Consider the following 20,967-nt stretch of genomic DNA (forward strand, 5'->3'; position numbering starts at 1 on the left):
CCAGCCGTCAACAAAATGCCTCCCAAGGCTGTCAAGGGCGAATATATTGAAACCGTACGCTTCCACCGCCACATTTCCCCTTCGATCAATCACCATTGAACCACGCATCTCGCTAACCTCACCCTAAACGAACAGGACACGGGCAACAAGATCTCGCGCCGCTCTCAAATCCACGGAACACAGCACATCATTCTGGGCGGGAAAACAGTAATCCAAGCGGAAGCCGTCATCCGGGGTGACCTGTACCGTCTTCCGTCCTCTTCATCTGGCGACCCATCAACACCAACCCCAAGCTCCAACACCCCCTCCGTCGCAGTTACAGTCGGCCGATACAGCTACATCTCCAAGGGTGCCATCCTCCGTCCGCCGAGCAGACTGCACCGCGGTGTGCACTCGTTCTACCCGCTCAAAATAGGCGACCATGTCTTTGTCGGCGAGCGCGCGGTTGTAGAAGCTGCTTCATTGGGGAATCATGTGCAGATTGGGGCGGGCGCTTCCGTGGGCAGTATGGCCATTATCAAGGATTTCGCGTGTGTGCTTGACGATGCGGCGGTGCCGCCGGGGATGGTTGTGCCTAGTTGGTGTGTTGTTGGCGGACGACCCGCTAGGATTGTTGGGGAGGTGGGTGAGGGTTTTGGGGTTGAGGGTGCTGAGGGTGGGCTTGCGAGGGAGAGATATCGGGTGGTTGGGAGGTAAATAGAACGGGGGTGTCTTTTATTTTGTGTTGCGTTTACGTTTGATACCCCCTGCTGTTTTGGATGAATTGAAATAATGTCCCGAGACATCATTATCAATCATCCTATGCTCTAACTTGAAGGGAGCACGTCCTCATCATCATTCTATCCCATCTTCTCCACCTGAACAGCCCGCGTCAGCCGCGGCGGCTGGTCACGCGCCGTGATACCCAGTTCTCCAAATGCGAGATCATTGATCCACCGACCATGAGGCTGGACGACCTGACCTTTGGACAGCTTGGAGGCCAGATAGAGCCAATTCAGCCCGTTTCCGACCGTGCTAACCTCGTCGAAAACATGCGTGAGCGCATACTCCGACATGCGGCGGTACAGCTCGTCGTCCGTCCACAGCTCAAACAGGTGCTGGGCCACTGCATCCGTATCACCCACATCAACCAGGAACCCACTCTTTTTGTTCTCGATCTGCAACGGAATCCCGCCTGCACGCGTGGCAATTACCGGCTTACCCTTGTGGATTGCCTCGGAGACTTTCACTTCAAATCCCTCTCGGGTAGACAGCTGCAGCGCAATTCGGGCCTTGGAGAGTAGTGCGTTCAGCGCTTGGTCCGAGGGCCGGATTCGTTTTATGCAGATCCGGTCGCGCAGGTGTGGAATCTTGTTTTCTAGATGGTTAATGGCTGCGTCGTAGATCACAGCCCCGTCTGGGTCGTCTACTGAGCCGTGGCCGCAAATTAAGAGCTTCGGTGGCGTCAGGTCAGGCCGTTCGGATGCGAGGCGTCTGTGGAATTTCTCGTAGGCGTCTAGCACATCGAAGATACCCTTGGATGGGTCGAAGCGTGCAATTTGAATGATATATTCGTCTAGAGAGGGTGAGATTGTGACTGAAGCATAGAACAGGGATAGTTACCTTCGGGATACTGGATCACCGGCATATCCACGATCCGGCATGCTGCATTGAAGAAGCGGCCGTAGAAGGCAACATCCCAATCTCGCATGTTCTTGTTCAGCCCGTCCAGCCTAAGTTGCGTCAGCACCCATTCGTCTTGGAACAGTCAACCAAAGTTACCAGTCAGTTGAGGCAGGCATGTAGCCAACCATCTCGTGAGGCACATTCTTTGGAACGAAGGCGCTCACGGGATGGCTAATAAAACAGTCAGCGAACTTGATCCGATCCCACAAATACTCCCACGCTTCGGCCTGTGGAGAGCCAGGTATTTCAATCAAGTCACTTCGGATCTGGATATGACTACGGAAGATGACGGGCCGATCTGGAGCTGCACGCTTGGCAATTGGGATCAGCCCTGGCATCTGCGGATCATCAATGACCACTACGTCCGCGCCGCCCTCAGAAGGCGGAAGTAGCGCTCCGCCGGGCCTCGTCCAATACCGTCTCGCATTCTCTTCGACCCAATCCTCGAGCAATCTCTTGTTCCGATCTGTGAAACGTTCATCCGGGTGTGCCACACCTTGCAGAATATTGTGATTTGTCTTGGTGATCCGAAATACTTCCGGCCGTGGCTTCGGGACGTACCTAATATCCATTAATCTGTGTGACCTGGAGTTAAAGACAGCAAGAGATACCATCTGATATTCGTGCCTAGGTAGTGCGAGAAGCGAACAAGAGAATGTCTCATCAGGGCCACTCCTCCACCCTGAGGCGTCGCACTGAAGAAGGCAATCTTGATATCGCGCTTCTTGAGATCGGCCGCGTAGTGCTGCACGACAGACCATGTCTTGGCAGAGACAGTCCCCTCAAAGTCCTCGATGTTCGTCAGCCGCACGTGGAAATCCGTATCGACCTCCACATGGCCCAAAAGCCCGACTTGAAGCAGGGGAATGTTCTCCGGGCCGAACAGCCGCACGCACTTCCGGGCCATAGATTCGGCCTGTTCATCTGTGGTCCGTTCCCTCCACGCCTGTATATCTGGCGTCTCATGACTTGTAAACCGGTCCATCACACTAGTCCCGGAGAGCACAAGTGGGATTACATCCAGCTCGGCCCACAGGCGGGAGCATAGCTGCGGGCAATATTCTGCGACGTGCTTGGGGATCGCGATGCCCATGAATTTCTCTAGATGTTCCTCCGAATAGGCCATTAGCTCGGCGATGATGAAGTTCGTAGCAGCCTGCGAGTGTGTTTGGTCTTCCCCCGGGGTAAAGTCTTTCTCGATGAAGTCGAGTAAGTAGGTAGTGTCGCGCACGGCAAGGGCCACGGTCGACGTCTCATGGTCTGAGAAGTAGCCCGAGACACCGCCATAGATTGTCTAGGTTGTGTCAGTTCACTCTCGTCTCCGCGCGAGGAAACCGGCCGGCAAGAGCATCACGTACATCCGACGGCGGTCCTGACCAGGCGTTGCCTTGGAACTGCGTGGATAGCCGTCGCTGCTGGACCACCGACTGGCGGCGCCCAAACCCATGACCTTCGTGGCTCATATTCTATGAATTTTATGAAGTGATAGTCGGTACAATTGAAGTATGTTCAATACAAGGGAGGTCGGAGGCAGACGGGCAGGCATTCTTGTGTAGTGCAACTGAAATGACTTCATGATTGTGCCACAACCACGGTACGTACGCCCATTTGCAGATGTACATGAACATCAACATATAGATAGAAATAAGCCTGTATTTGATGTTGTAAACTGAAAAGGAGAGTTTGAAAAAATTTAAAGATAGAAAAAAAAAGTAAAGAACCGACCGCTGGCGACGCCGCCTCCGAAGAGAATTGATTTCTAGTCAATCGCCTTAGACCGCTCGGCCAAACTGCCTGGGTTGATGGTGGGGCAACGGCAATTTTGACTCAGACACTAATGAGGTCAGATTATTGTTACGGAGGGTACAGATCGCACTAGGGTTCCTTCATTCCCGATTGTGTTCGAGAGAAAACCACGTGATATTGGCACGTGAGACTCTCCTTAAGTGAAACGCCGCGGCGAGGGGGAGCTGAGTCAGCCCAGCCCCTTTTGATTTGATGTTTAGCATTCACTATTCGTTTGTTTCCCTCTTCCTTGACCCTTGCTTGGCTTTCCCTTCATTCTTTTTTTGTCTCGTTTTCGTCCACACGTGTGTACGTGCTCCGCCAAAATGGGTGGCTCCGTGTCTAAGATGATGGGCAAGATCTTCGGCACCAAGGAGATGCGCATCCTGATGCTGGGTTTGGATGCTGCCGGCAAGACCAGTGCGTGTGCAACTTCCCACCACACGTGAGACTTCTTACTGACGTGATTTTTTTAGCAATTCTCTACAAATTGAAACTCAGCAACCAGGACGTCACCACCATCCCGACCGTCGGCTTCAACGTCGAGAGCGTCACCTATAAGAATGTCAAGTTCAACGTGTGGGACGTCGGCGGCCAGGACAAGATCCGGCCCCTCTGGCGGCACTACTACTCCGGCACCCAAGGTCTGATCTTCGTGGTCGATTCCAGCGACACCGCGCGGCTGGAGGAGGCCCGCTCTGAGCTGCACAAGATCATCAATGATCGGGAAATGAAGGACGCCCTCCTGCTGGTGTTCGCCAACAAGCAGGATGTCCCAGGCCGTGCGTGTGCCCGTCTTTACTCCTCCTTTGGATATCTCGCTGACCAATTCCTAGACTTGAGCCCGGAGGATATCACCAACCAGTTGCAGTTGACAAAGCTCAAGGACAAGCTGTGGTACGTCGCGCCGAGTGTTGCGACGGACGGAACGGGTATCTTCGAGGGACTGGTAAGTCACGCGCTTGCTAAACACACTCTCTCCAAAAACTAACCGACCCTCGTTTGCTAGGCCTGGCTCTCGAACAATGTCAAGACCCAACCGCAGAAATAAACACGCAACTACCGGCGGCGATCTCGAGAGGCGCGACTACTGTGGACGCGACCTCGTGTATAACAAACACCCTTCGCATTGTCCGACAAAAGATATCCTCCTTCGCTATCCTGTCCGAGTTTGATGAGCAGACGACGCAACATTTTCTTTGGGCTGTTTCTCTCTCTTTGTCTCTTCCGCTTTTGTTTTGTCTTGTTTTGCCTCATATTCCCCTTCTATGATATCCCCTCCGTTCTTACCCGGGCTCTACCCGAGCACCGATCTTAATTATTTAATATTTTCATAATGTCTCCCTCCCCCTTCCTTTTTGTTTCTTTTCCCTCTTCTACTGTCACTTTTGCTTGTGGATTGGATGGTGCTCGTCCTTGTGTATAGAAGTGGAGTCGATCCAGAAAATATCTAGTTTAGGTAGGTAGAAACGAAACTCTGACATGACACCGCCGTGATCCAACCTTCCCATCTCTCCAAACGGAACTGCCGTGCCTCGGCCTCCGTCTCCGGATTCCGTGTCCCTCGTCATCGCCACGTCGTGCCGGACTCCCTCTCCCGGTGGGGTCTCTCGAGATTCAAGGTATATGATTGCAGCAAAAGCCCTCCGAGGCTGCGATTTTGCAATTTCACTGTGCAATTCCCTCCATGCCACCTGGTACATGTCAGCCTGACGACAGTGGCACCGCCCGTTGGACATAAATAGAGCTGCAACTCGAGCGATCTCGAGGATCCTGTCTTTCGCCTGGTTATCTTTCGTGTCGTATTCTCAGATCAGTCTCGCCGGACAGCATTACATCCGGTAACAAACCGCAACAACACAGCTACACAACCAATTTCATCAACATGCCCGCCTATCACAAAGGAGAAAGCGTCCGCTACAAGCCCGTCGGCGGTATGGTTTTAGTCACTTTCACCGAAACTACCCTACTCCTAACTATTTTTCTTTATTCAGGCCGTGAGTCTAACACCTCTGAAACCGTCGGCGTCATCCGCGATGTCAGCACACAGGACACAAGCTTGACAGGGCGTAATGTGGCTGCCTCGGCGGAGGAGCCGCGCTACGAGGTGAGCAGTAACTACATCGTCGCAACCAGGAATACTTGACTGATTGCTTTTGTCTCCTGGCAGATTGAGAACGAGAGAACTCACAAGAGATCCGCTATCAAGGAGGCTAACATCCTTGGCCCGGCTGAGTAGAGTCGAGATCGGTGGGTCTCTCGTATAGAAGCTGCAATGCAATAGATTATTGGTTCCTTTTTTTTAAATGCCTGTTTGTAGTGAGGACCTTGTGTGAACATCGTATGATATAAGAAGACTTGGCAGGTCATTAGCTCTGTAATATCTTAGTTATCACCCCCTGATAAAAATAATACGGTTCATTTCATGCGTTGCAAATGTATTCGGTGACTATATCCAAGAACCATACGTCGAACATTCAAAAACAAGATACATTTTGACCTGCGTCACAGATCATCTCTCTGAGCTGCCCATGTTTCGCATGCAATTGAGCAATGCCCTCTGCCTCTTAAGGCTGGTTAGGCCAGATATCATTGGCAATATCACGAACCAGCTTCAGCTTATTGATCATGCCATCATGATCAATGGCATTGCCCTCACGGTGCGACGCAAAGCCGCACTGCGGGCTGACGCCCACCTGGTTCAGCGCCGCCTCCAGCGAGATATTGTTGCCCTCAGCAATGAACTTGGCCGCATCGATAACGCGCTTCTTCATCTCCTCCTTATCCTCGAGCTCGGGGAACTTGCTCGTCACCACCCCCAGGATGACATTCTTGTGTGGCGGCAGGTGCTTCAGAGGCTCGAAACCTCCGGCCCGCTCCGTGTCGTACTCCAGGTAGTAGGTGTGCACGTTCAGCTCCTGGAACAGCTTGATCGCGATGCGGTCGTAGCCGCCCTCGGAGAAGTGGCGGCTGTTGACAAAGTTGCCGCGGCACAGGTGCACGCCGACGTGCATGTCCGCCGGCAGCTTGGCGAAGCAGTCGTTGTACAACTTGATGTACTTTTCGAACAGCACGTCCGCGCTGTGCTTGTTCAGTGGGTCCTTCTCGAATCCCTCCAGGAACTTCTCGGAGCAGAAGTCTGTATTGAGTCTACAGTCAGAGCGCTGAAACATATTACTGGGAGGAAAGACTCTTTCTTACAGGCAAGGTTGGGGTCGTCGTATTGCACATTGCGGCATCCGGCGTCGTACAGGATCTGCAGCTCAGCCTGGTACGCCTTGGCGATGTCGCCGAAGTACTCCGCGTCCGAGCTGTACACGTCGGCCGGGTACGCCTTGCCCTCCAGGTAGCGCAGGTGGTACCAGTTGGGTGCGGCGAGCGTGATCTTCAGGTTCTTGACCTTCTCGGCAGGCACCAGGCTGGCGAGGTACTTGAACTGGTCGACGTAGGTGCTGCCGACGTGCTTGATCTTGCCCGTGCAGATCACGGTCTCGCCGGGCTTGTGGCCCTCCTCGAGGAAGGCCGCAATGTCAGGGGCGTAGGTGCGGAAAATGCCCGCGTCGAAGTCGGTGACTTCCTCGAATCCCTCAAGGCCGGGGAAGAAAGTACCCCAGAACACTAGACTGGATCAGCATTTGATAACCGTTGACTTGGAAGCTCTTTCTTACTATGGCGCCGGTACTCGCCGTCCGAAATGGCCGCGTAGCCCAGCTTCAGCTGCGTCTCGGCAATGTCCTTGATCTCCTTGTCCTCGACCTCCTTGAGCTGCGACTCGGGCACCTTGCCCTCCTCGAAGGCGGTCTTGGTCGCCAGAAGTGCCTCCGGGCGCAGGAGCGAACCCAAGTGCTCCGCGCGGAACGGCGGCTGGTGGTGAAGTTGAGGAGCCATGGCGATTATTTTATTTTTTTCGATGTCTGCACAGAATGTAAGCCACTGCTTGTCCCGCAGTTGCTACGACCGGTCTCGACGCCACAGCCGGGGGAAGAGGTCTTACCAAAAACAGGCAAGTCTGGTCAGGAAGAAGAAGAAGATGATGAAAAGTCTGGGGAGCAAAAGACAAGACCAGGTGAGGGGCTCCGACGCGAGCAGTGCCTTGTCCGTTGGCTTTGGTACAGTCGATTGCAGCCATTCGACACCGGCCCCACCGGCGGCACGAAGCACCTCCACATCGAGGCCCAATCTCGCCTATGAGACGTCGGCAATTGTTCAGACGTCTGTGTGCCATATTCACCCAAATACATCCTTGGCCAAACAGTCGCACGGCTGAGGCTGAAGATTGGCTGCCAGGAATAGTATGTAGTACATGTAGTACGTATAGACCGGGTTATATTTGGCGGACTCGAGACCGACCCCTGGCTACATGTACCTATATCTATTTGCAATGATCGAATTCTGCCGGCTGCTCAGCGACATTTGCAATTGGAATCCAATCTTTTCTTCCTGAACAATGGAGAATAATTGGTGGGGATCGCGAGTAGATCCGCCGCGTCGGGGGGATTTCCGGTCAAGCTCCCGCTATCGGATATGGACCACGACGACTACAAGAGAAATCATACCCTGCTCTTGTCGCTTGTTCTCTGTCGACTCTCCCATCTCCCCTCCCCCGCAGATCGTCGTCCCCATCGGCCTCATTGCCTTCCCAAACACACGAGAATGCCCTTTTCTCGGCTGAGTCAAGGCTGACCAAGGGCGATCCAAGTGGGGAACCGGCAGTTCGCCGTTGAGTGTCTTCCCGAAAGTGACGCACGCCTCAACGCGCTCTGCTTCAGGCTGAATCCGGCAAGCGCCGTGCCCATGTAACACAAGGTGAGGCGGTGGCCATGTCCGCCTCAGCATCAGCATCGCCTCTTGGCCTTCTTCCCAACGAGCTGCTGGACCTGGTTCTCTCTGAACTGTCTACCGAGCCACCCTCCGTGCGGAAGTTGCATCATCCGCCGAGCCTCGAGCTCACCCGGTCTCGCACCAAGGACCTGAAACATCTGGCCCAGAGCTCGTCGGCCTTGCTGGATATCGTGCGTCCCTGGCTCTTTCGCCATACCCGGCTGGATTTGTGCGATGAACGGGCGTTTCGCTCGTTCGTGACTAACTCCGGATTGAATCGATATGTGACCTCCATTGTAGTGATCGGGATCGACTCACCGGGTCACCGAGCTGATCCTCGATGGTGGCGAAGCGTGATTCAATACATCGATCCCTTTCGGGTCACAGTGCTGGCGCCGCCCACGTTCATGGGCAAGACGCTCGGCACTCCCATCATAGATGGCGACAGCTGGGCATTTGATATCCCGCTGCAGAGCCTGCAACTGGAATGTGACCGATCGACTGACATCCCAGATTTGGGATCGCAATCTAGCCTGTTGCCTCTGCGGCCGTGGACCTCGCTATCCTTCAACGAGTCCTCCTCGCTCAGAGCATACAACCACTACGAGTATTTCCAGTTCCAAACACCCTCCGTGCTGGGGGAATGGAGAGGCACCCGGCACGTCACGGTGACATCCGGACAAGACCTATTTATCCCGCAGTCGCTACGCGACCTAACCACGTTCTCGTACACAGCTGTGTTTCCGTTCTATAATCATGTTCGCCTCGTGCTGGATGCATTAGTCCTGATGCCGAACCTGCGCTATCTGAGTATGCAGCTGGGTCCGGAAGAGGGCAATACGATCACCGAGACCGAGCAGCGCGGCTCAATGGATCCCAGTGATCCGTGGATGGAGCTCGAGACGTCGTATTCCCTAATCGGGCACGCTGTGAGGCACAGCCTCCACTTCTTGAAGGTATTCAGCACACGTGATTTTCAGCTCCAAGCCATGCAGTCGGAACTGCTGGCCATCTTGAATGAACATCTGGGCGATGATTCAGGGTGGGTGCACGATGGTCGAGGGACGTGGATGCGAGGAGGAGACGACGCATAAACGGGTAGCTACTATTATTGTACATACAACTCAGTTCCTTCACTTCTCTCGGTCGATCATTCACAGAGACCCTTAAAGCCATGGACGCTATCACTGGAAATAGGGTGGGCTTGCTTGGCACAAAAATCCACGTTCTACTTGTGGCAGCGGATACCCACATGAACTCCGAAATCGTGGACATCGGCGAGCTCGTATACTTCAGTTTAAGCCATGCAACCATCAGGAAAATAGTGGCACAGCCTCACGCGATGAAACTATATACTAGCTTCACCACTTACAATATTCACATCAATATCAGTTGCTCGTCTTATAAACAAACTATCGAGCCCAGTGCGTAACTTATGTCTTCCGTTGCTCCTGCACGCCGAACACCATCCTCACGTCCTAATCCCAGTATCACTGACGCGCTTCGCATTGCCCTTCTGGAATCATCATCTTGATTTTGCTTTGCTTCTCCAAGAGCTGTCGCTCTGTTAGCTGGCAAGGCTTATTCAGATGCTGAAATTCCCGAGAGAGAAATACGCCAGCAGTTCGAAGTCTTCTTGATAGATGGTCTCAGAACCCATGTAGAAGGTTCTTTTTGGACAACAAGAACAGAGCGGGCTGGATGCCTTCTCATGGATGCCTTCTTATATCTCCCATCCCATGATGTTCGCGCCAACTGCGTTTATACAGTGGCGCCGCAAAAGTTGATCACCCCTACTTCCGGTATGAATTACAAAATACGAAACTAGGCTGAATATGGTGTAGCTAGAATAGCTTGCTAGAGCGGCGACTGTCGGTGCGGAAAGACGGGGGATAGATTGTAGTACCGCTGGGAGCGGATATAGTCTTTCGAATATCTTGGTGGGGCTCTCTCCAAACACTTCTTCCTCCACCAACCCTTCTATACTGCCTACCTATGCACTACTGTATACCAGACAGGCCGCACTAATATGGCAACTGCTAATGTCTACTCCGCCGAGCCTGCGCTCCCCGTTCTGGCCGATACACTACTCTCTCCCTCCCCAACACCCAAACCACGACAACCTAACAACACTTGGAGTCTCCAGCAAGACCTGGAAAACGGCATCCACCCCAACTCCAGTATATTCCGCTCCGGCGTCATCATCGGCTTCTCCAGAATAAGAGCGAAAAGCCCCGAGAATAATGAATATATTGGCCAGATCCCGCGATACCTGCTCACAACACACCTGCGCTCCAGACCAGCCTCACCAGACCCAAGCGCGTTCATCATCCACCCAAACACGTTCAGTGCTTTTTCTGCGCGTACTCTACTCAATGATCTCCTATCACCACATCCTTCCCACTCAGCCAATGGTCTATCCAGAGATGAAGCAATCCAGCGCCTCGACTCAGTCCACTTACTCCCCGTGCACGATTTTGCCGGCGCGGCACAGGCCGTCAGTAAAGTTTCCAACGAGTTGCAGGAGATGCACTCGCAACGACTAGCGGATGACCAGACGAACCGAATAGCCCCGGATGCTCGGGCGGCACTTCTTATCGTCGTCGGCCTCGACACTCTCGCCGAGGGAGTTATTCGCACTTCGAATCCGGTAAAGGGCGCTGCTCTGCTGGCTGCTACGTTGCGCACGCTGACTCGCGTGTCGCGCGTGCATGGCTCTTCTCTTTCTGTCCTACTTGTTAATACCCACGGACTGGGATCAATGTATTCGGGGGCGGATGGGAGAGCGGCATCAAGCACGCATCACCGAGCCGATACACAGGACGATCAGCTCCATTCGATTTTCCGCTCGACTGGCCCGTCTCTGCTGTCTAACCTGCTCACGAAGACCCTGGACCAAGGAATTGATACCCATCTCCTGCTGTCAGATGTCAAAGGGGCGCAAGTGGTAGAAGTGATCAAGGACAGGGTCGGGAGTGGTGCAGGGAAATGGAGTGTCTGGATTCAGGGCCGCTAAGTTTGGTCTCTACACGGATGATTCACGATCAAGTGAAACTCTGGATTTGTCTATTCCGGGATGCAAATCACCGGGTCATACCAACACCAGCCCCAATATCTCCAAGCGCCGTTCGCCATGCAATTCTTGACAGACTGTGTGCATTTCCGTCTCTGGCAAAGTATCAACCGACCCCGATCCATGAGCTGATGGAAAGTGTAAAGGTAAAAAAGGGTATCAAGCTTTTGCGTTTTCCTTCCGCCCGACTCTATTCGGCATCCGTCTCAGCCCACGTCCTCAGCGCCGCCCTCTCCACCACGGCCTGTGCTTCGTCTTCGCACTTGGCAAGGTCCTCGTCGGCGGTAGTTTCCTCGAACATAATGTCCTGCTGCTGCACCTTAACCCACTGCTTATGTCTTTCGCAACGTTTCTTGGTGCAGATGCCGCGGGTCAAAAATGCCATCTCATCCTTGTCATTCTCAACATCCATCGCAGTATCGCCATCGGCATCTGTGGACGTGGGAGTGACCGGATAACTCGACGCCAGGGCCTCGGCGGTGCCTTTTAAGAGCGCAATTTTCCCCGCATCCGAGAGTCGCCATTCGTCGAACTCTTCATCTGACCAGGATAACCGCGAGTCGAATCCACAGATATCTTTCCATCCGCCTTTGGGATCATTCAGCTTCAACCGCTCAACCACGCTCTTGGACCGCTGTCGGACTAGGGTGATGAAACTGGTCCGCACGGCAAGCATCTCTTTGCGGTGGATTAGGTCTTCCCTCAGTTTGCGAAGCTTTTCGAGCTTCGCTGACTCGTCCGCCGTGTACATCAGGTCCTTGACATCCACGTCGAGTCCCAGTTTCTTGCCGCCCTGCGGTGCGGACTCGGTCGTCTGGTTCTCTTCCACGGGACTTGCTTCGTTTTCATCAGCTTCGGGCGGTGGGGAGACGATGCGGTTACCGAGTTTGCGGAACTCCTCTGCGGAGCCCACGCCCATGATAACAGCGCTCAGATCCCCTGCTGTTAAGATACCGCCCATGCTGCCCAGATCTTCGTCCTGCGACTTGTGTGACTTGTGTGGACGCGAAGAGCCCAGCCGGAGGTGTCGAGTCTGTCGACGCATAAATTCTCGGCCGTGTTCGTCGGAACAGTACTTGCTGGGAGGCTTGACCTTCACGCGCGCGGGTTGGCGGCATTCGAATAGTCGACACATTGGTTTCCATGTTGTGCAGCCTTTCCCTCTTTGGCTGCAGTTGGGGCCTGTGGTATTGCCTTAGGTTAGTGGCGTTGTTGAAATGATAGCCATGTCATGACTTACATATGTATTTATCGATCAGATCTGCATCTCGGGGATCGATATCGACGCATTTCCCATGAAACCAATCTTCGCAGCCACCATCACACCCGATCATCCACGTGTGATTATCTGGCCGCCGACAGATGCAGAATATCTCACTTTCATCCTCATCTTCCCCATTTCCGGCCCTTTTCCCACGCTTTTTAGGCTTTCTGTCTTCCGGTGCTGGAGACCCTGTAACTGAAACCGAGTCCTGCTTTTTTGTTTTGCTAGTGCGAGAAACGGGCGTATTGGACCGCCGACCATCAACGCTGTCTCCGTCGGCATCATTCACTTTGCGCTTCTTAACAGCAGGCTTCTTGGCCATTCCTTTCTTTGTAGCTCCCGTCCCTGCCTTTTTATTTGACGCTGGCTTGACCGACGTGGCGGGTGATGATCGTTCAGACGAGGACGCGCGAGATGTCAGCCCGTGCTTCAGATTCGTAACTGTCCTTGAGGTCGGATGGTCATCCACCCCATCAAGCCCCACAGATTTGGTCTCAATCTCATAGCTCACCGGAAATTCCTCCAAAGTCGAACTAGTGGGCTCTGTCTTCACCGATGGAAGCGCGGTGTCCCGCTTGCTGGGCTCGTAGACTTCCTCGTAGGAGTCGGTCTTGGTATCATGCGGTGAAAGGTGTTGTGTGTCGGTTTCTGCGCGCTCGGCAGTCCCGTTGACATGGTTTGACACGGCCGCCTCCATTCCCGCCATGGTCACGAATATTGATCAGGTTGGCGGGTATGCAATGCGGAAAACGAGCTCTGATGTTGCGTGAGAGAGAGAGAGAAGCGAGAGATGCAGCACTATAGGAGGGGAGTAGTGTGCAAATGTTGGTGTTGCAGCGAAGGGCGGGCTGAGAGCTAAATCAACGCAGGCCCAAATGAGGGATTTGGAGGCATCATGAGAATCGCATAGGCAGTAGTAGGTTGAATCAAGTGTTACTGCTTTCGCACGGCAATATTAATCGTCGCACTGTCCACGTAAGTCAACCATGCACCTTGTTGCAAGAGTGAGCAACGCGGCCAGGTTCGTTGAATCGCACGCGATTTGCCCGATCCTTGCGCTCGAGGTTGTTTTCGAAACTGGTCCACCGATTTTCGGCTGAGGGGCGCGTGAGGTGATAGAGAGAAAAAAAGGGGAGAGGACCTGAACACGTCAATTCGGGCACTTCTTGCGTTGCACCTGCTCAGACTTGCAAAAGCCGCCGTAAGGTTGCGGCGTCGCGGAGCTTTTGGGCGCGCAGATCAAGGCGGTGAGATATTCACGTGACCTATTCGCTATCTTTGATATGATTGGCTCTCTTTGTTCTCTGACAAAGGCCTCAGGTGTCGAGCTTCTCTCTCCTCTCCGAGATGAATTGACTTGTCGATGCTTTCAATTCCTTATTCCTGCAGCCTCTTTGTCCTAAGCTCATATGGTCGATGTCCGATCTCACTCCTTGGCTGAGCACCGCGGTCCAACATGATTAGTCATCGTTCTGGATCGGGCTGCTCTTCCCGTACTCTCCTCTCCCTCTTTAGCTATGTCTGTCCTGTGGCTTGAACTGGATACAGCTGGCTGGATGTTGACTAGCCCTTGGTGGAGCCATTGCTCCGTCCATTATGGAGTCCTCAGAATACATGCCCGAGACGTCAGAACGGGGCTCACTGACGGCGAACTCCAATGATGATAGCCACTTTGTCGGCAGTTCCAGCGGAGTTTATTTCATCAACACTGTCAAACAGGCATTTTCGGGCAGCTTGGATGCATCCGGTCAATCAGAAACTGGATTTCCAACAGCTGAAGACACATTGTTGGGTGCCGATGACTCGCCGCATACTCACCACCCATCTTCCAAAGTTGACTGTACGTCTCCCGATGAAGCGGGCGATTCTCCTTTACAATGGACCTACGACCAAGAAGTTGCTGCTGCCTTGGGTAGTGCGCCTCCACTAGATCTGGCAAAGGAGTTGATGATGATGTACTTCAAAGTTTGGCATCCTCTATTCCCATTTCTGCACGGACCTAGTTTTCTACAGGCAATGGAGAGACTGTATGCCGGTCCCAGCTCTGGACCTACTACAGCCAAATCTACCTCTGACCACCGAAGTGCTTGCTGGACGATAATATTTCAATTTGTTTTCAACCTTGCCAGTCTTCTACGACCTGGTCTGCGTCTTCCAGCCCAATGTACAATTCCGTCACCCAGCAGCATCAACTCGTTGCTGGGACCTCTTTCCTCTCGCCACGACATAGCGTCTTTTCAGGCCCTTTTAGCAACTCAGGTCTATCTAGTTGCAACCATGTCACTTCGGCCAGCGTCGACTGTCGGTGGCTGTATTCTTCGGTCTATGCTTCACGCCGGCCTGCATCGCTGTCCGTTCCGATACCGTGAGCTCTCTTCGCATGATCGACACCTGCGAAAACGCATCTTTTGGTGTGCATATGCTATCGATCGATATCTCAGCCAGGCATTGGGTCTACCTCTTGGTATCCAGGATTCAGATATTGATGTGTGCCTGCCTGCTGCGCCGGAGATACACTCTTCTCGATATCAGAGGGGCATACCTTACAATTCACGGCAGTATCTTATATCAGATGACGTTCAATCCTATGGCCAGAGAGACCCAGATAATGCAACTACTGGCACCATGGGTAATCAGTACAAGAACCAAAGTATAAGGGAAGCCATCCTTGCCAGTTACGTTGATTCCGGCACACTCACGGGCCGAGCCTTGGAGATATTCCACAAGTCACTCTTGGTCAGATCTGTCCCGCGGAAGTCCGTCCTGTTTCTCGTGACCGATGTTCACAAGTGGTGGAACAGCCTTCCTCTCGATCTTCAGGGGAAGTCTACAGGGCAACCCACCTTACCACCGGCTGACAGCCCTTTTGACTTTGGCCCATTCTTCACGGTCCTGTATCAGCATTTGATTCTTCTCATTCATCGACCGTCCTTATCACTCGACCCGTCCACCGCAGTATTCTGTTCTGGATTGCAAACATGCATTGGCGCGGCTAGATCCATTCTTGCTGCATTGAAGGCACAGACAGGCAGTCGACAAGCATTATTCTGGCCGGGGTTTCTGTCGGCCGCATGGATGTCTGGATTGGTGTTAGCATTTGCTTGCCAGCTAAAGCAATATGCACTTGAAAAGGGTCTACAGTAAGTAGTAATTTTGGATTGGCCATTCTTACATCTGCTAATGTACCATAGGGAAATTTCCGAATGTTTGGAATATTTGCAAGTCATGTCTGTTCAGTGGGAGACAGCCAAGCACTGTTTTATGGCCTTGTCTTTACTATTGAATAAAATCAAACAGAGAGAAAACGATGCGGATGAGAGAGAAGGTCCTCATCCATACGCTATCAGGTATCTGGAAAGGCCTCCCAATTCTTTTGATAAGTCCAATGAGCGTGGACAGAGAAAACGGAAGAATAGTGACAGATTGGAGAGTGATGTTACCCAGTCGAATATGAACTCATCGACGGGTGTTCCTGGTTCTACTGCGCGAGAAACAGAGCGCTTGCACCCAGCGTTGGCGGCGAATCCTCAGACCGACTTCCCTCGAGACGGACCATCGAAATCGCAACCATTTTCTGCTGAGCCTGCTCAGTCCAGAGATATGAATCCTGCTGAAGCAGGTCTTTCAATTGAGACACCATCGTCTCTAGAAATGCATTTCCCGCCTTTCGCTAACGACGATGTCACTGGAGAGTCAAATTTCGACTTGAATATGGTAGATTTGCTCGATGGTGCGAATTTCGATTCTCTCTTTGATTTGATTGGACAGCAGTATCCCAGTTTCTAATGGGAAGGGTATTTGTCTTCAAGTCTTCGAACGCATTGAATGAATATTTCCAAAAATGTAACACTGGGCTGTTTAAGATCCAATAATAACCGTGGCCGATAAAGCTACAACTAAGCCAGAGTTTTTGGGCTCCGCCGTGCGAAGCAAAAAAAAGAGGATCGTGTTAGGAGAATAGAGGCGGCGGATGAAATGGCGTAACATGTTGTCTTTCCAATTCCATGTCGCGACAAAGCTTTGTTTTATTGTCAAGTCTACGGTCCCATATCATTTTTTTTTTGTTCATCATTCCTAGCGCCTTGTCTGAAGTCCAGTCTTTCAAGCTACTGAAACTTGAGGACAAACCCGGCTCCCACGTTTATTGTCGTCCTACAAAAAGGCTCTGGTTGAAAGTGAATCAATAACCTGTCTCGAGATGAAAGAAAATCCACAATGGATCAAAGCCATAGAAGGCCAAAACACTCCACAAAGACGTGAGACAATGCATTCTCGACGGAGACATGCTTTAATTTTTGAAACGGTTCAAAGAAGACTGTCAATATTCTCCATCGATCGTGTCTGACGTACGAATATTTATACGCCTTCAATTTCCGTCTTCATGGAATCGTCAACCAGCAGCACGATTGATCACACCACAGAAAAGCAAGAAGAAGCAACAGCAATCCAGGTCGCTCTTCTCGTTTGTCCCATTCCAAATTGATCTCCAAAACACCTGACTACCACCTACAGGCCCTCCGAGGCGATCGGCATCGCCATTTACACAGGAAGTCCCAGGTCCCTGAATTGACGTCTCTTCCCAGAGAACCACAAGGTAAACACAAAAAGAATGCCTTTCATGTACTCACCCGGCAGCTTACTGCACGGTAGGAGCCGTTCTCGCCATAATTCTGGCGACTCTGTCCATTGTCGACACCGTTGTAGGTGCTCTCGCCATTCCCGCAGTATTTCCAGTTGCTCTGGCCATCGTCACCACGGCCACCACGACCCTGACCACCACGGACACGCCCACCACGGACACGCCTACCACGGACACCGTGGTCACCGCGTCCACCGCGCCCACCCCCACGACCACCACCCCCACCACGACCGGTTCGACCAGTCTGACCACCACAACCAGTTCGACAACGACGACCAGTTTGACTTCTTCGAACACAATGACGACCGTGACCACTGGGAGCAACAGGATCAACATGACTACCACGAACGCCTTTACGATGCCGATTTTGGACTGTCCGAGGAGTTGAAGTACGTAAATGTCGCCTACAACCGTAACGATGCCGACCTATCTGAGTGGGAGCTCTTCGAGATCGCGAAAGACGCCATCCAAAGCGGCAGCGCCACGGTCACCGAAAATCCCATCATGAACGTGCAACGTCTCGTGTGGTCCATCAAGGTTGAGGGCCGCTTTCCCACCGAGGCCCATGTCCTCAACGAGGCGTACGCCATTTTCAGTCGGATGCAGCTAGATACGGAGTTTGAGCGAGGTAATGCTTGGTTCCCTCGTCCCTGGGTTTTTCGTTCTCCTAATACGAATGTCTAACGAGTTTTGACTCTACAGGATAGGGTACCGAGATCGATGTTCTCATCGATAGTGACAGATGTATTTGAGAGTTCTATGCGGTGAGTTTCTTTTGTTGAATTTGTGCTTGGTGTTTGGTTTTGATTTTGATATTGTTTTACTCCATCGTTTTTGCTCTTTCTTTTGTTCTCCTTGATGAGTTTCCCTCGTGATCATTTCTTTTTCAGGTGGAATTCTTTGGAATCTCCTTTGTCTGAAAGCTTATAGACTGCGTTGGTTTTCCAAAAGAAAAAAAGAATTTGCTGCGTTCTCTGACTACCTTCACCCATAGAGCATGACAATAATGATACAAGCAGACCAAAAGCTCAGAAACGTTATGTTCCCTTGCTTAACTTCGTGTCAGGAATAGGCTGCAATGTCGATACGCTGTTCACGCCGTTGGCCACCAAGTTTCTAACATCCGATGGGCCAGTGAACCGTTTTGACGCAGTGGTAAACCATGTCACAATACTAAGCAAGCTCACCAGACCAATCGCCGCACAGGTATAGTTCATCGAAACCGGGGTAATAGGGGCCTCGGAAGGAAAGTTGAAATTGATCACAGCAAAAAGCAAAAACAGCAAACCTATCCCATTAAAGCTCAGAGAAAGTGGAAGTGGTAACGAATACGGCCCAGTGAATGATGAAGTATGATGGCTGGAGAAATAGCCAAGTAGTCGAGAAAATAGGACAAGACCATAGGAGACATCTGTTAGGAATAATATATTAGCCGTTATATCCCGTGGTTTCAAGGTCACATAGTTTCGGGTTCCTTCAACTCACAAAATCCAGTGGCTGCTATTGATACTACAGTATTGAATCCGGTCTCTGTGCCGAAGTAAATGGCATTCAGGCCAACCTGGACCGTTAAGGTCAAAAAGATGGCGTATAGTGGGATTTTCTTCCTCGGTTCAACCTTGGACAAGACGCCTGAAAATGGCAAGCCATGGTCTCGCGCAAAGGCATAAACAGATCGGGATCCTTCAGCTACCAAGCTAATGGACGCCACAATGAGAATGACAGTCATCATACTTGCCAAAATGCAAGTGCCCACTTTGCTCTGGGTCGAGTTGTAGAATATCTGGATCACCGGAACACCTGTAGTTGATTTCGCAGTTGTTGCAATATCACCGATACAGAAACACAAAGTGAGAAGAAAGATAAAACCAGTGAAGGCTCCCAGTAAGACTGACAGCACTATTGCTTTGGGGGCGTCCCGGCTTGCGTGGGTCATCTCCTCTGTCATGTGGCTGGCTGCATCATAGCAGCACATGCCGAAGAGGCTTTGTAGAATTCCTACTACGGTAGCCATGGCGGAGCCAAATCCAGTCATGTTTTGGAAGTCCTGAAAGACGAAACTGGCATCCTGTTTATGGTCGTTACTTGCCAAAAGTGTGATAATCACGATGATAAAGGTGAAAATATTCCATAGGAGGATAAGTCGAGCCACTCGATGCAGCGCCTGGGGTGCAAACACATTAACACTTAGAGCGAGAATTCCCACACCCCAAGCAACTAAGACAGTGTGCCATCGCTCAATGGTGAACGATGGGAAAACTAGATTTGCCTGGCCCAAGATGTAGTTGGATGCGAAGGAGTTGTTCACTGCGCCCATAGCAAGAATTCCTAACAGGGAGCTTAACATGATTTCATAAGTTTAGAACCCATTCAGGAATACAAACCGGTGAGCATAAACCATCCTGTGATATAGGAAAGCTGCCGAGACACTCTTGGAGGAGCCAGCATGGCCACCCAGGAGTACTGACCTCCTGCCACCGGCCAGCGCGAACACATTTCGGCCATGGACAATCCAATGAGTAGTGTAAATATACAGACTCCAACCCAGCCAAAGACCATAATGGGTGGGCCACCGGCTTCCACGCCAACGATAAAGACACCGCTCAGTGCGGTCCAACTAAGGGCCATTAGAAATGATTTGCTCCTTCAGTTTCCGCTCAACAGTGCTTCTTACCAGGTCACGATGCTGAAGCTGAACCCTACCATATCAAACAAACTATACGAGCGCCGAAATTCTGCAGACGAATGAATACAATGTCATTAAAATGATGGCCAGTGCGGTCCTACCTTGTTGGTATCCCAGATGCTCCAGGGTAAGATCCTCGTCCGTCGAGACACCAAATACATCTTCCTTCGTTTGGGCCATGGCTAGTGTTTGTATATCATAGAGATACAAGGGAACTGTGCATAGCGAAAGTGTATGCTACTAATTCAAGGGATATATAGACCGCCCCTGACATACAAACTGTTATCACCTCGGTAGACGCAACACAGATAACGCGCTGATCCATTAGAAGCAACAAATGATTGTTTATCGGGGACCCCGCAAATATTTAGACTAGTCAATCCTAATCAACATTATGACGGGTCCTCTTTCGGCCTACCCGACCAGATCCTTGTTCGTAGAAAGTTTATCACCGCATTATTCGCTGGCAATTGCCGATTTAAAGCAGCTGTTATCAATATACCTTTCTGGACAAGGTCACCGGTTAACCCTAGCATTTTGTGTTTTCCGATCCACGCGGAAGCTTTCCACATAGGCTCGGCGTCGCGGATTGGCTGGCAGCTGCCAATTTCAATGTGGTTGTTATAAATCGCTTTTCGGAGAGGAGGTATTCTTCTACTGGTCGCATAAACACTGGAACATTCTGTGTATCTTCTATCTTCCTCCGTCTACTGACGGGGTTTTTGATGATGGAGTCTCTTCTAGAAAACTTTCATGACCTGCGCCCAGCCACAGCAAAATGCTTTTGTTGCAGCGAGACAGATCAGACTTGCCGCGTAGCTGGCTATTGTGAACACAATTAGACCCCAGTATTCTCCATTGCAGCGCATGAGAATTTCTCCAGCTATAGGGATTCCTGTCAAAGTACTGTCATGTGTTAATACTGTTTCAACATCATGGTGTTTTCATGACGCACCTCAAGCTAACAATCACATAGGCTGTAGCGTAGTACCGACCATATGATTCCAACTTGCAGAGTTGGCCGACGCAGACAG

At 51.7% G+C, this 20,967-nt stretch overlaps 11 protein-coding genes across 11 annotated transcripts; 7 read left to right on the top strand and 4 right to left on the bottom strand.

The window, feature by feature from the left end:
* Nucleotides 1-15: 15 nt before the first annotated feature.
* Nucleotides 16-696, top strand: N7474_009738 (dynactin subunit 5; the record flags this gene model as incomplete). The annotated part of the gene is made up of 2 exons (XM_057201148.1): nucleotides 16-54; nucleotides 136-696. 2 exons carry the CDS (start codon nucleotides 16-18, stop codon nucleotides 694-696), a joined length of 600 nt encoding a protein of 199 aa, XP_057049135.1.
* A 143-nt stretch (nucleotides 697-839) lies between these two features.
* On the bottom strand, nucleotides 840-3,128 carry ccg9 (putative trehalose synthase (Ccg-9); the record flags this gene model as incomplete). Its single annotated transcript, XM_057201149.1, has 5 exons — nucleotides 840-1,555; nucleotides 1,603-1,712; nucleotides 1,762-2,226; nucleotides 2,277-2,959; nucleotides 3,024-3,128. The coding sequence occupies 5 exons, from the start codon at nucleotides 3,126-3,128 to the stop codon at nucleotides 840-842; spliced, it is 2,079 nt and encodes a 692-aa protein (XP_057049136.1).
* Nucleotides 3,129-3,776: 648 nt separating this feature from the next.
* Nucleotides 3,777-4,501, top strand: N7474_009740 (ADP-ribosylation factor family protein; the record flags this gene model as incomplete). The annotated part of the gene is made up of 4 exons (XM_057201150.1): nucleotides 3,777-3,870; nucleotides 3,927-4,232; nucleotides 4,287-4,399; nucleotides 4,460-4,501. 4 exons carry the CDS (start codon nucleotides 3,777-3,779, stop codon nucleotides 4,499-4,501), a joined length of 555 nt encoding a protein of 184 aa, XP_057049137.1.
* An 834-nt stretch (nucleotides 4,502-5,335) lies between these two features.
* On the top strand, nucleotides 5,336-5,689 carry N7474_009741 (hypervirulence associated TUDOR domain-containing protein; the record flags this gene model as incomplete). Its single annotated transcript, XM_057201151.1, has 3 exons — nucleotides 5,336-5,384; nucleotides 5,445-5,557; nucleotides 5,621-5,689. 3 exons carry the CDS (start codon nucleotides 5,336-5,338, stop codon nucleotides 5,687-5,689), a joined length of 231 nt encoding a protein of 76 aa, XP_057049138.1.
* A 328-nt stretch (nucleotides 5,690-6,017) lies between these two features.
* Nucleotides 6,018-7,338, bottom strand: N7474_009742 (cobalamin-independent methionine synthase II family protein; the record flags this gene model as incomplete). The annotated part of the gene is made up of 3 exons (XM_057201152.1): nucleotides 6,018-6,589; nucleotides 6,652-7,068; nucleotides 7,119-7,338. The coding sequence occupies 3 exons, from the start codon at nucleotides 7,336-7,338 to the stop codon at nucleotides 6,018-6,020; spliced, it is 1,209 nt and encodes a 402-aa protein (XP_057049139.1).
* Nucleotides 7,339-8,270: 932 nt separating this feature from the next.
* N7474_009743 (F-box domain protein) lies at nucleotides 8,271-9,365 on the top strand (the record flags this gene model as incomplete). Its single annotated transcript, XM_057201153.1, has 1 exon — nucleotides 8,271-9,365. One exon carries the CDS (start codon nucleotides 8,271-8,273, stop codon nucleotides 9,363-9,365), a length of 1,095 nt encoding a protein of 364 aa, XP_057049140.1.
* A 935-nt stretch (nucleotides 9,366-10,300) lies between these two features.
* On the top strand, nucleotides 10,301-11,287 carry N7474_009744 (uncharacterized protein; the record flags this gene model as incomplete). Its single annotated transcript, XM_057201154.1, has 1 exon — nucleotides 10,301-11,287. The coding sequence occupies one exon, from the start codon at nucleotides 10,301-10,303 to the stop codon at nucleotides 11,285-11,287; it is 987 nt and encodes a 328-aa protein (XP_057049141.1).
* A 247-nt stretch (nucleotides 11,288-11,534) lies between these two features.
* On the bottom strand, nucleotides 11,535-13,314 carry N7474_009745 (putative PHD transcription factor; the record flags this gene model as incomplete). Its single annotated transcript, XM_057201155.1, has 2 exons — nucleotides 11,535-12,526; nucleotides 12,585-13,314. The coding sequence occupies 2 exons, from the start codon at nucleotides 13,312-13,314 to the stop codon at nucleotides 11,535-11,537; spliced, it is 1,722 nt and encodes a 573-aa protein (XP_057049142.1).
* Nucleotides 13,315-14,204: 890 nt separating this feature from the next.
* On the top strand, nucleotides 14,205-16,394 carry N7474_009746 (transcription factor domain-containing protein; the record flags this gene model as incomplete). The annotated part of the gene is made up of 2 exons (XM_057201156.1): nucleotides 14,205-15,748; nucleotides 15,800-16,394. 2 exons carry the CDS (start codon nucleotides 14,205-14,207, stop codon nucleotides 16,392-16,394), a joined length of 2,139 nt encoding a protein of 712 aa, XP_057049143.1.
* Nucleotides 16,395-16,989: 595 nt separating this feature from the next.
* Nucleotides 16,990-17,931, top strand: N7474_009747 (uncharacterized protein; the record flags this gene model as incomplete). Its single annotated transcript, XM_057201157.1, has 3 exons — nucleotides 16,990-17,070; nucleotides 17,121-17,254; nucleotides 17,313-17,931. The coding sequence occupies 3 exons, from the start codon at nucleotides 16,990-16,992 to the stop codon at nucleotides 17,929-17,931; spliced, it is 834 nt and encodes a 277-aa protein (XP_057049144.1).
* Nucleotides 17,932-18,284: 353 nt separating this feature from the next.
* N7474_009748 (uncharacterized protein) lies at nucleotides 18,285-20,113 on the bottom strand (the record flags this gene model as incomplete). Its single annotated transcript, XM_057201158.1, has 5 exons — nucleotides 18,285-18,535; nucleotides 18,733-19,575; nucleotides 19,632-19,864; nucleotides 19,922-19,982; nucleotides 20,035-20,113. The coding sequence occupies 5 exons, from the start codon at nucleotides 20,111-20,113 to the stop codon at nucleotides 18,285-18,287; spliced, it is 1,467 nt and encodes a 488-aa protein (XP_057049145.1).
* Between the last annotated feature and the right edge of the window lie 854 nt (nucleotides 20,114-20,967).

The sequence above is a fragment of the Penicillium riverlandense genome (assembly GCF_028828495.1).
Source record: "Penicillium riverlandense strain IBT 135883 chromosome Unknown utg000008l_segment0_segment0, whole genome shotgun sequence".
NCBI lineage: Eukaryota > Fungi > Ascomycota > Eurotiomycetes > Eurotiales > Aspergillaceae > Penicillium > Penicillium riverlandense.